This window comes from Syngnathoides biaculeatus, chromosome 11 (genome assembly GCF_019802595.1).
Source record: "Syngnathoides biaculeatus isolate LvHL_M chromosome 11, ASM1980259v1, whole genome shotgun sequence".
Lineage (NCBI taxonomy): Eukaryota > Metazoa > Chordata > Actinopteri > Syngnathiformes > Syngnathidae > Syngnathoides > Syngnathoides biaculeatus.
In genome coordinates, this window is record NC_084650.1 from 23,371,294 (window position 1) to 23,384,644 (window position 13,351).

Below are 13,351 nucleotides of genomic sequence, written 5' to 3' on the forward strand. Positions count from 1 at the left end.
CTGCAGTGTGTGCAAACCTGGTGAACAACTACAGGAAACGTTTGACATCTTTAATTGCAAAAAAAGGCCACTGTACCAAATATTAACATTGGTTTTCCCGATTGTTCAAATACTTACTTGCAGCTGTATCAAGACAAATAAATCATAAAAAAAAAAAAAAAAAAAAAATCATACATTGTGATTTCTGGATTTTTCTTTTTAGATTATCTGTCTCACAGTGGACATGGTGAACAGTTCAGACCCCTCCATGATTTCTAAGTGGGAGGACTTGTAATATAGCAGGGTGTTGAAATACTTATGTTCTTCACTGTGCACCCATACCACATCATTTAAACTCGATATCATCTGAACGCTAATGCTGTAAGGTGGTAATTAAGTTTAAAATTCCTCCTGTCTTGTACGTTTACCCCTTTTGACATTATGTACACTATACTGAACTCAGCCATATCGCTGAGTGGAAAGGTGGGCCAAGGACAGATATCGATGAGTGCGGCAATGTCACAATGGGCAGACAGAGCGATGGAGGCACAGAGGACAGCAAATCAAAGAACAGTGTCCTACTGCTGTGGGTGAGGGCCCCGCGTGGCCGCGGCGCCCACACACCTGGCTTGCTGGGCTTGATGCCCATCGGCTGGAAGCCAGTAGTGAGGATGGAGGAGTCCGCCACGTCGGCATCCAGGCCTCCCTTCTTGCGCCGGTAGACCAGAACCACGATGATCAGCAGAAGGGTCAGACACAGAGCCACGGCCACCATGCCCACGTACAGCGCCACGTCCTCTGCTCTCCTCACAGCTGGAAGAAGGAAACAAACAAACAAATGCATAAATAAAAATGAAAAGCCCTGGAATTATTTACAAACAATAAAGACTCCCTCAGGTGGAGCAAGGAAATACCCGTGGTTTCCTGCAAGGTGTTTTATTACCTGCTGTGTAAAGGTCTCAATTCGTTTAATCGAATGAAATCAGTTACGACATTTGGTGCTTTAACGCCGCTTGACGTCCCTGAAGGTTTCACACAGAGTTAAGAGAATCATTTCGCAAATATTACACAATTGCCGTGATATAAATGGCTCGACTTTTATTTAAATTTGTTGACAATTCAAAAGAATACAGGTTCTCCCTTTCTTCTTCCCCTCCTTCCTGCCCTGGATAAATATTCATGAACGTTATCTTACACTGTCTTTTTCAACACCCCGAAAGAGAGACAGTGAGATTCAAAAGTCTCTTATAGAATGTAGTTGTCTTTCCAAAGCATGCTAACTGCATGGAGTAAGGTGATGACAACTCCGCCCAGACAAACATTCACACACTTGTGTGCGTGTTCTGCAGGAGAATAAGATTTGCTACGCCTGTCTTTCGACAGCTGGAGGACTTTCGTGGCGGGGGTGGAAGATGCTCCTGAGGCCTTTGTGGAGGCCATTGTCCCAGGTATCTACGGGGGCGTAATACTGTCAAGTCAACGCAGTCAAGAGGGGGACACATCCAAGCGCGGCCGGATCCGTTTCGAGAACGGAGAACATCGGCAAAGGTTGAAGCATGGCTAGCGGATGTGTGCCGAGTTGACGGCAGAAGGACTAGGATGGAAAAAGGATTACAGTTCACACCGGAGACGGCAAAAATAAAACAATAAAAACGCCGCCAAGACAACATCTAACATGTGATTTACTTTCTCAAAGATCTGATAGAACTGCCATAAGAACAAACTAGATCATCATTACATATTATGACACATTTTACGGACACAGTGGGGTTTTTCCACTACTGTGCTTGTCAGGAACTAAAAGCTGCATTATGAAAGGACACATTTGACATATTTTAATTAGTGTGATTAAATCTGAGATTTGAAAATCTATGCATTTGGGGACTTGAAACCATCAGCTTTACAAAAATCTATCAATTCCACAGGAGATATCTCACATCCTCACTTTAAGATAATGTTACATCATACAATTCTTTGTGTTCTCATTGCATGCCCTATTTGAAGCCTGTAGATAAAAAATAAAAAATGTCTTATAATGGCACGTTTAAAATGAGCATCTCCATTCACAGACAGAACTGTCACGACTGTGAAGATGGCAATCATCATTATTTTGTTCAACTTAAAGTACAGACAACTCGGACAATGACTATTTTTTTTAACGCACGTTCCACGTAAACGTGAACCTAATTGATCAATTAAACGCATGAATTGTGCTGATTGTATGGTACAATTATAATAGCATCATGCACCGTGATTACATGAATGTAATCTACATTAATCATTACAAACTGAGGGGAAGATAAATGTTTCATTAGCATCCATTCATCAGAAGAACAGATTGATAGAGATACTGTCAAATGTTGATAGTGAGGCATTATCACATGCATACATGTCCTTGTCCAGACAATCTGAAATTTTACACATTTCAAAACATATACAAACAACATGTGGCGATTTAGGCTTTGTAGTGACAAGGCCCGACATTTGAGGATACAAAGCTTTGAATGACAAAAGGATGCTCATGTTTTGCTTCTGCTATTGCCATATCATATCTGTGGGAGCAGCAGTATTACACACCACCTCCCGACTCCCTGAGGGAATAAGCAGTGTTCTTTAACCAAAACAAAGCTAGCTAAAGCTCTCACCTCCTACAGTGATGTGTCAAAAAAAGAGAGAAGAGGCTACACCTCTCATCAAATCCTCAAAATCCAATAGTCAGGGTGAGTCAAAGCCAGGAAAAAGGCAATGCTGTGGTATTTGGATTTGAGAGGCTGCGGTCTACTGAGAGATGAGCAGACACAACACAAGGCTTGTCAGCTAACTACTAATTGGATAAACATGGCCTTGGACTGGCTGCTTGCCTCTTTGTTGACTTTTTAAGGGCAAACCAAAGGCACCGAGGAAACGTACGATGGGAAGATCCAGTATCTCCCGCGTGTGCTATTCTCTAAGCCAAAGAGTCTATCAATCAGGTGAGGGTCCCTTGTCCTCCCCTCCACATCCCGTCAGTGTTCTGGGGCCCTTAACGGTGCATCAGCGAGTGAACTTTTATCTTCCCTCCCCGAGTGTCACAGCCAAACGATCCCGATGCTCACTTACAATCCTCACCAGCATCTGCGCTCAGCTCCTCCAGGCCCCGCACATTGGTTTGGCTGATGCCAGTCAATAAGAAAGAGGGCATTTATCACACTTTAATTGACAGTTAATCAGGCTATATAATTGGATGAGCTCCATGTTCATCCAAACATGCACCCATAATCTCTTTTATCCATTTAACACCACTCCATCATTCATTGCTACTTTATCTAATTGCTCCCAGAGAACTTTTGATTCAAAGTGTGTGACCTCGCGTTATGATGGATGCCCGTCTGTGAGCAGCGCCAAAAGACCTCAGGCCACTCATTGTACTTGAAGTTCAGAAGGTGAGACCTACTTGCTTAGGGATTCCTTTTTGAGATAGCCTCATAACTCATCTCGTCAGTGGCCACCAAACTGAACCTCTTCTGGCATTGGGATTCGCACCGGTTAGGCCTGCTCTCGCTATGATTTAAAAAAAAAAACAAACAAAAAAAACCCTTTGCAGCCCGCTGCGTCTCTTCCTCGGGAATTTATCATGAGCCCTGGGAATATATTTCATCCCATGGCCATTCCGAGTCACCCATCTGAGGATGAATCACGCTGGAGTTCTTCAGGTCAGGGATATGTGGCCAGTAAAAAGTGAACGTGACCATTACTATCGTCACAATACAGTCATCCTATCCCTCAGCAAAGCCCCGGTGAAATATGGGCCTGAACAAATTGGTCACCCATTTTTCATGCCACCTCTAACCCCGCAGTGACAAACAAAATCATGACAAAAACATCAGATGTTGTTCCACCAAATTAACCCTCAAAGCAAAGGGGGAAGATGAGTTTGATGTTATCAGCCAAAACAGGGTCCTCCAGCAAATCAAGTTTATTACCCTCATCACATTCATGCAGCTGGAGTTTTTCTTTATTTATGACATCCTAATCTCCTGTATTTCTCCCACTATCCTTTCTGTCCCCTTTGCCACCTGTCTGCCATTTTGGCAAAGTGCCAAAGTCTTAATCACTTGCAGGGTGCGCTTATACAGTAGTTCCATCTTTTAAAAAGGATGCAGCTGTTTGTTTTTGAGAGATGCCGTACAAAGTCATAGAAGCACATTTCTTCTTCTGTGGAGCTCGTCCACCTGCGTTATAAAATCAAGTGACTTTTCTTTACGTCACCTTATTGCCGGTCAAGCTAAGCATTGCTCAATGCTAAGTTGGTTGGAGGTGACACGAAAATATGTCTTGTAGCACGACAACCAGTGTCTTGTCCGATACCGTCAGACATTTCGAAGGTGAAAATAAACGACGGTACAGGGAAAAATTAGATAAACTCGGCATAGAGGACCCTTATTTAATGCCAAAGTCGATGTTTTTACCGATAAGAAATTGGACTGTTAACTCGCTTTCGCTTGTCTTGGACAACTGGAACTACACATGTATCTGTATCTATGTATCTTGTAAGTTACCGTGATTTACACGAAAAAGTTTGGAAGCGTATTAAAGTCTGGACGCACACGAATATTTTGTTGCTGGATCTGTTCTCATCAGGAATAAATCCCACATAGTGATGGTTTTTGATGCCTTGTGAACGCAGAAATGTGTTTGGCGACACGTTAACCTTTCCATCAATCTTTTCTGCTAGTATTCAATACAAATGCCAATATTTAAATAAATGACCCCTGGTTTTACACAAACTCATTAACAATGATTAAAAATGATTAAAAAGAGGCCCCGTAGCTCAGTGGTTAGAGCACTGGTTTGGTAAACCAGGGGTTGTGGGTTCGTATCCCACTGGGGGCCTCCACTCCCTGAGAAGGGTTGCATCAGGAAGGGTATCCAGCGTAAAAATTGTGCCAAACATATATATGAGTTCATCTGAGATGATACGCTGTGGCGACCCCGAAAAGGACAAGCTGAAAGGAAAACAACATTAACAATGATTAAAAAAAAAAAAGAAAAAAAAAAGAGGAGAATCGTCTCCACGGGACATACACGGAAGCAATGATTGTGGCCACACTTAACCTGCGCAAACCTCTGCGACAGAATTATTATTTTATTTATTTATTTTTTTAAACACACACTGTTCTCAAATGTTGAAACTTGGCATTATAAACACTTTGTGGTAATTTGAGATTGAGAAGAATAATTCCCAACTGAAATGAAGCAATTGCTACACGTGTATTTCGATTGGCCACCATCCATCATGTTTCATTGCCGAAATCCATTGATATTTTCAGGTCTTTTCATCTGGTATTCCAGAGAAGGATCTCTTTGAATATCTGTCTCGTCTGTTGTGACACCCAACAGCACAATAGGTCTCGGGTATTGTAAATATTCTCCTCTAGTTCAATGTCTCCCATAATGTCGAGCAGGTCTGTTTGACCGGCAATATGGTGCCGTGAAAATGGTGACGTCACGTGCACGAGCTCTATAACACCCAAAAGAATAACCTCATTGAACATTCTGTAATTTCTCATGTATAATCCGCTCTCGAGTATAATGCGCACACCACAAATTCAGGAAAACCTTTCTACCCGTGTATAATGCGCATCATTGATATGCTGCTGTTTCTATGCTCAAAACAAAGTACCCATATTTTATTCAGTTTTTCGAGCAATAGTTCTGCTTGTTTTTGGTACCGTACCATATATTGGATAAATCTGTAACAATAGAAATTATATAACATATTGGATTTAGAGGACAATTGGGCCCCGATTTCATGGACTAATAGCGACGACGGTGGGATCTTTCATTATAGCCGATTCTCCGTTACATTCAATTAAGCACATTTTTTTGTGGCCATATCGGCCCATATTACTAGACAGTACAGAAGTTTTGCCTTGTAGTTTTTTGGGGGGCCTAAAACACCCAGTACACTACAATCATGTAAATACAGTAAATATGGAAACATTTAATGATTTCAATTACCTCACCATTGTATATCTGTGACCCTGAAATACGTCAGTCCTATTTTTTCCCTGCATTGCGCCACAGTGACAGTATACAACAGCAGCGAATTCTGTAACTAAAGGACTTTGTGAAGAGGAATTTAAATGACAAGTTAAACCATTTGTGGACATATTGTTTGGTCCCAACCGTCTGCTTTATGTGATATGCGTTAGTCGGGTTCCGTTATATTGGAGTTCCACTGTCCACCTTTTTCACAAACCCTAGGTACTGGTATGTTTATACAATATGAAAGAATTCAAAAGTTTTCCTTGTACCCATCTATAATTTAGTCACGACTTTTGACATGATTCGGGGGAAAAATGCACATTATATAAGAAAAATTACTGTTTGCCTTTTCTATCTTAATGAGGGAAATTAGAGCTGTGTGCAAGGTCCTCTGACAAAAGACATGCTTTGTTGCAGTGCGACAGTTGCAGTACGTATTTTTATTGTTGGATAACACTAAATGATAAGGCTGCCTTTTGTTTCAGGGCGAAGTTTTCCAGCTCAGCGAATAGCACACAAACACGGTTGAAGTATGGGAGCTGCTGAATAGCCAAAGCCATCTTGCTAATTTGCCTATTATCAAACTTCCCACTGCCATCGTCTACTGGAACACATGTGGTGAGAGAAGATTGGCGTTTTAAGAGGTGTGTGCAAAAACAGTCACTCTGGATGTGTGTGTTTGTGTGTGTTATGAACAATGACTGGCTATCTTTGTGTACACGCCTCCCTGGGGAAGAGCAGCTGACCTTTGATGATGGGCCGAGTGATGCTCCCTGGTTCACTGCGCCAGACTTGCTGATGTTTGAGACATCCACATGCATGCGCAAAAACACACACGGACGAAGCTTATGCATATGCAGTGCACGTCCACATGTCCGGGCCCCCTGCAAATGTACCTTCCATGTATCGGTCCATCCAATTGTACCAATCAGCATGAGATAAACGCATTCAGTTTACTTAATTCACTTCCCCACGTCAATTATATCCGCATTTCAATTCAGTGTTTACCAAGCAACAACAAAGATGATTTCAAACCATTTCTCTGCAGATTGAGACTACCGAGTGGATGCGAAACAATCTTCAAGGCAGTTTTATGTTGGAAAATATATGAAATGAATGAAGGGCCAAAATGTGCAGTGTAAGTCATGGCAAGTCTCAACTGTGATATTGAAAGCAATTCCTTTAATTTCTCTCACAGGATTAATAAAGTATATCTACTGACACTATACTTCGTCAGGGATCTGGAAATGTTTTGAATATATGCATGAGACACCAAATGGGTTAAAAAGCCCGTAAAGAAAAATCACAAGAAATGAAAACTCTGTGTAAAAATCTATAAGGCAAGACATGGAAAGATAATATAACAATAGTTACACACATATTATTCCTTACTCATATTACTGTGGCTTACAGAGGAGTAACTTGTGACTTTCTCCATATACTGTACATCCGCATATCTGTATTATACTGGGCGGCATGGTGGTTCAGCTGGTAAAGCGTTGGCATCACAGTTCTGAGGTCCCGGGTTCAATCCCGGACCCGCCTGTGTGGAGTTTGCATGTTCTCCCCGTGCCTGCGTGGGTTTTCTACGGGCACTCTCCTTTCCTCCCACATCCCAAAAACATGCAACATTAATTGGACACTCTAAATTGCCCCAAGCTGTGATTGTGAGTGCGGCTATTAGTCTTGATGTGCTCTGCGATTGGCTGGCAACCAGTTCAGGGTGTACCCTGCCTCCTGCCCGTTGACAGCGGGAATAGGCTCCAGCAATCTCCGCAACCCTTGTGAGGATAAGCGGCAAAAGAAAGTGGATGGATGCATTATACAGCCGCCAGGAGGCTAACATGTGCACTAGAAGGAGCAGCACAATTCCCATCTAACTAAAGCAAAAAATGTAATGTAGTATATTAGATTAGATTCCCATTTTGTCTTAAAAGACAAACAGAAAATGTTTCTTTTTTTGGGGTGGGGGTGGGCATATGAGTGTTTTGAATCACAAGCATAGTTATGGAAAGAAAAACCCCTATCTCAAAGCACGACTCTAGTGGGTCTTGGCAAAGATTTATTTTTTTTTTAATGTGGAGGGCATCTTGCTGTTCCCCCAACAATGTGTTGCAGATGCCAGAATCTGCCACTAATTACTGGGTGGCGGTGTTTGGCTCACTTGCACAAGACAGGACTGTATCACACATTGGATTTTAAACCACTTGGGCACTGTTTCACATTGTGAAAAAAATGCACAGAGGCAGGGATAAAACACCACGGTGAATAGACCACGTATGTTTGTTTGAATCCGAGATTATTCCATTTTCTGCTCTATTATTTGGTAAGACGCCAACACAAGATCGGTGTGAGTGAACGTGTTACTGCTGCAGCCAGGGAGCATTGCACCAGTGTTAATTACTGCTGTTAGCTCTTAAAGCAATGTGCCAGGTGCACCGAGATGTCTCTCAGCTGACTCCTTTTCATCATGACTGTACAGTACACATCAAGAGGTAGATGGGATTCTTTCATGACATGTTCATCACAGAGACGGTGTTTCAATAAAGCCACATGCTGTCGTGTTAATTAAAAAGTAACCATTGAGTGGAAACGCACTCCCTGGGCCTGCACCACTCTCATGAATTTGTACTTTCACAGAGTTTTCGTTCAACAGTGGTTGCCGCAGTTTGAATGGCCTCGAGTTCGCTATCAAAGTTATTGGACGAGGTGCTGTCACAAAGGTATTTCTAAACGTTTTACTCTTGTGGGGAAATGGAATACCAAAAATATGACATTATGATGCATTTGGGTGTACTTCAAAGCTCCTACAACAATGTTCAACTAAGTATTACCTTTTGTGAAGATGGAATTAGATTTAGATACTTCAATGTTTCACATTAAACTATGAGTGTAAATGCATGTTTAGTGACTTGACTTTCATGTGAAAATATGATTAATGTTTTCGGCAATTATGAGCATATATTAAGAAGAGTGGGCTTTTAGCCTATGCTGTTATTCTAGCCTGGTTTTATTTGAGCCAATGCTTTGGCCGTGAAAACTCATAAGGGGCACTGAAGTTGTAGAGATTTTCTGGCCAAAGTGTATTAAATGTAAGTTCATTCACAGCACTTAGTAGCCTTGGCATGCTGACAAACTTCTGGAGCCTACTAATTCTGTTCCGTTGCATAATTTCCCTGAAAATCTCCCAAGTGGCACAACTACAGTGCAGCTTGTAGTACGTGGGTGGCTGTACACTCACTCTGCGGGCACTGCTCACTGGTGCAGTTAAGAGACTGAAGGTCGAGCCCCTGGCAGTCCTTGCCCCCGGTGCCAGGTGACGGCTGGGTGCACTCCCTGCTCCTCCACATCGCACAGTCCGCGCCGCATGGTGACCACTTGCTCCATTCGCTCCAACCTCCATCCACTGGAAACACAAATTCATGAAAAAGAAAACATGGTGAGGTGTAAACTAGCTGACATGTATTTTACTTATGAATAATTGTAATAAAAAAAAAGATGACTGATTGGAAAGTCTGTTCAACAAATAAAATACTGTATTATATACACACATAGATATATATACACTGTACATTACATATAAAGTTTTTTTTTCTTTTACATCATAAAATGTAGCACTTGTAAAATTAGTGGGTGCATTTCCACAAGACATCCAACACCGAGAAAAAAAACTGTTGCCATCCTGTGCAAATCTACAGGCTCTGAAATGTAAACCTGTTGGGAGAGCACAAAGACATGCAAATCTACTTGCAAATGCTTAAGCAGATGTACAAGGAGGCTGAATATTTTTTTTCCCCCCCGTTTCTCTTTTTTTGTTTATTTAGTGCATGGAAATCATATGCAACCAAGCAAAAGCTTAACGCTGTGTGAGTTGTTTAACTCACTACACCATATCGGTCTGGGATTTGATCCAGTTGATGATAGAAAATGGCAGACTCCCACCGTAAGGTTAATGGCACAACTGCCCTAACGTGAAAGCACTGGTAATTAAAATAATGAATAAATTAATTTACACTATGTGGCAGCTTTTCGCAAAATGAAATTGTTGATGCTAACCCTAACCCTCACACTAACGCACAATTATTTTAATAGAAATAAATAGTGAAGCATTTTTTTGACCGAGATATCAATTTCTACTTATTTACTTGAATTCCTAAAAAAGAAAAACATTAATGGTGGTTGAATGGTGTGATTAATTATTTTGAAAGAAGCCCAGTAAGAAGTCTCAATTTTTTGAAATTTCTCATCCCTTTTCAAAAGCGTAAAAGATTGAGACCTCACTGAAATTGATAGCACTTAATGACGGTAGATGGTCTCTTTCTTATTTGTATGACTGGTGCTACGTATACTAAATTTGTTAACCACTGGATGCATCTGATGGTTAGAAACATGAATGGATACCGAAAAACGTTTACAGCGCAGTGGTACCTCAACTTAAAAGTGACCCCACCTATGAGTTTTTGAATCTCAAAACTGACAGGTTTTTGCTTTGACTTGCAAGCAAACATTTGAGACACAATCATTTGGATGCTGCAAACTGGCAGCAGCAAATTGGAATACCGTGAATAATCCCCCCGCACCCCCTCCAAAAAAAGTTGTCTTGACGAAAGGTGGCTAGCTTTCTGCTAACACAACAGGAAACACCATATACAGGCTAACAAACAAATCGTAGAAACACCTGCGGACATACATACATGTATTCTTTGTACTTTGTGGAAAAATCACAAATAATACCATATTTTACGCACTATAAGGCGAACCTTCAATATATGGCCCATTTTAAAACTTTTTTCATATATATAGGGCGCACTGCATTATAAGCCGCATAGAATAGATGCTGGGGTTACGTTATGCATCCATTAGATGGAGATGCGCTAAAGGCTCAATATTGATCCATATATAAGGCGCACCGGATTATAAGGCGCACTGTCAGCTTTTGAGAAGATTAAAGGCTCTTAGGTGCGTCTTATAGTGCGGAAAATACATTACTGGATGTTGAACTGGCCCAAGTAGTCCGTATATAGTATAAAGTATGTCTATCCCTGTGGGTATTAAACTCCCGCTAGGTCGCCAAGACAGTCACACCAGACACAGACTGCCCACTGTATCAGAGCATGAAATCATGATGCTTTTCATTCTATTTCAATGTGTCATTCCTGCATGGTTTTTATGAAGTGCAATACTGTAAAGTGCTGTTTTTTTTTTTTTTTCTTTCAATAAAGACAAGTGAGAAAAGTTTTGGAGAAAGTTTCATTAATTTACATTACAACATACAGTACATCCAAATACATAACAGGCCTACAGTATGAACACAGATTTGAGAGTATACTGCATTAGGATACAGTACAGCTTTAACAAGGAAAAGGTGTAGCCATTTTGCAAGAAAGGTGGGTTGCTGGTGGCTAGGAGTGATATCGAGAGCGACACCGCACCCGGCCCGGGGAAGGTTACCACAGGGTAATAGGAAAAAGAGTCGTAATGAGCTCTCGTGGGGGGAGCAACACCAGTGTCTTGCTCTTCCCTGTCTCGAATGTATCAGCGGAGAGTACCGGGTGAAATTACTAAAATGACACACACACACTAACACACCTCTACGACAGCAACAACTTTCTTCCTGGCTGACCCGAGGGCAAGGAAACGATAGCGCTCATTAATCCTAGCAATAAAGAGTGCAAGGGACATGAACTCCTAAGTACGAGTCTGACCTAGTGCAGGTCAGAGGCTTTTGTTTATGAAGCATTAGTGCTACAAGGGGTGGGATAAAAATAACAGCCTACAGCATTACTACTCTGACTGATGATGTTCTTCGGATTTGGTGGCGGCCCATGACTGAGAAGTGGGGAGAAGCAGAGTCACAGGTGCATGTGTGAATTAGCCCTTTTGCGTAACAATGCTACAAGCCAGCCTGCGTGTGTCCATAATTTGTGGGTGTGTGTGCGTGCGTGTGTGTGGCAGGATGATGACACAGCTTGGGTTTCTATGCAGTCGGATCTGTTTGGCAGAGAGAGCGGAACCAATCAGATAATTGTCCTTGTTTGGCATTGAGTGGACCCATCCGTGGGCCAGTGGGCTGATTATCCGAGCTGGGATTGAAAATGATTGAATAGCAAATTAGAGCCTAATGAATGCGGAATGTCGCCCCTCAGTTTATCCGTGCCTCTGTGAAATAAAGAGATGGGATCAAAATTTGCCTTGATGAGGTGATGAATTTTTCCTTTTTGCCAGCACAAAGCAAGATGATTGGACATGAAAATCACACTTTCAAACAAAGCGACTGGAGTATGCCACTTATGAAAATGTCCACAAGACAAGTCCCAAAGAGTTTAGTACTGTTACTAATCAAAATAAATAAAACGTTCATGTAAAATATGGCACCACCGTGGCTCAGTTGGAAAGCGTTGGCCTCGCGGTTCTGAGGTCCCAGGTTCAATGCCAGACCCACCTGTGTGGAGTTTGCATGTTCTCCCCGTGCCTGCGTGGGTTTTCTCTGGGCACTCCGGTTTCCTCCCACATCCCAAAAAACATGCAACATTAATTGGACACTCTAAATTGCCCCAAGGTGTGATTGTGAGTGCGTTGTTTGTCTTGATGTGCTCTGCGATTGGCTAGCAACCAGTTCAGGGTGTAGCCCGCCTCCTGCCCGTTGACAGCTGGGATAGGCTCCAGCACTCCCCGCGACCCTTGTGAGGATAAGCGGCTAAGGAAATGGATTGGCATTTCCCCCAAGCCTGGCGCTTTATGTCATTATTTTTTAAAGAGTGCATTTTTTTAGGATTTGCATTGCTCTGTTGCATGCACATGACCATCCCATCTCAAGGACAAGCGATGCTTGATGACTTATCTCATAAATATTTAATATTTCACATCATTCAATGGTAAGTCCTCATAAAGTGAATGACGGTATTTAGTCAAGGGCTGTTGATTAAGATATGTTAAAACAAAACATAAAATGAGATCAAATGTCTACTTTGTTCATGAGAAGAATGCAGAAACACCAAGAACCAAAGTAGGTTGGTTACACACAACACTGCAGCATGATTACAGAGGCAACTAGGACAACGATTGGCAGTGTTTGGGTTTGTCTGACATTGCTATTTTTCCTCGAGGGGGGAAAAGGAAGCCTCTGTTTAGGGAGAGGCGTCAGCAATTAATTGAGACATGGCGTCTATGAGGCCACTATTTTAAGAAATGTGGTCAGTCAATACAGTGACAACAAAAGCTAATTCCTCTTGAAAAATATAACGTTAAAGCCAAAACCCGGCCCGTGCTTATTCCTTTCACAGTCTAACACAGCAACGTGATTATCCACAGACAGAGTTTTTCATATAAAATCCCTAGGAAGAGA

General features: G+C 41.9%; 1 protein-coding gene across 3 annotated transcripts in view; it reads right to left on the reverse strand.

Moving 5' to 3' along the window:
• unc5a (unc-5 netrin receptor A) overlaps positions 1 to 13,351 on the reverse strand; it is a 179,612-nt gene that overhangs the window by 31,250 nt on the left and 135,011 nt on the right. For all 3 annotated transcript variants that reach the window (XM_061835227.1, XM_061835228.1, XM_061835226.1), the window contains 2 exons: positions 9,248 to 9,412; positions 604 to 792 (listed from right to left, as the gene is read on the reverse strand). In XM_061835227.1, coding sequence (XP_061691211.1) covers positions 604 to 792; positions 9,248 to 9,412 — 354 coding nt within the window. The remainder of the gene's footprint in view (positions 1 to 603; positions 793 to 9,247; positions 9,413 to 13,351) is intronic.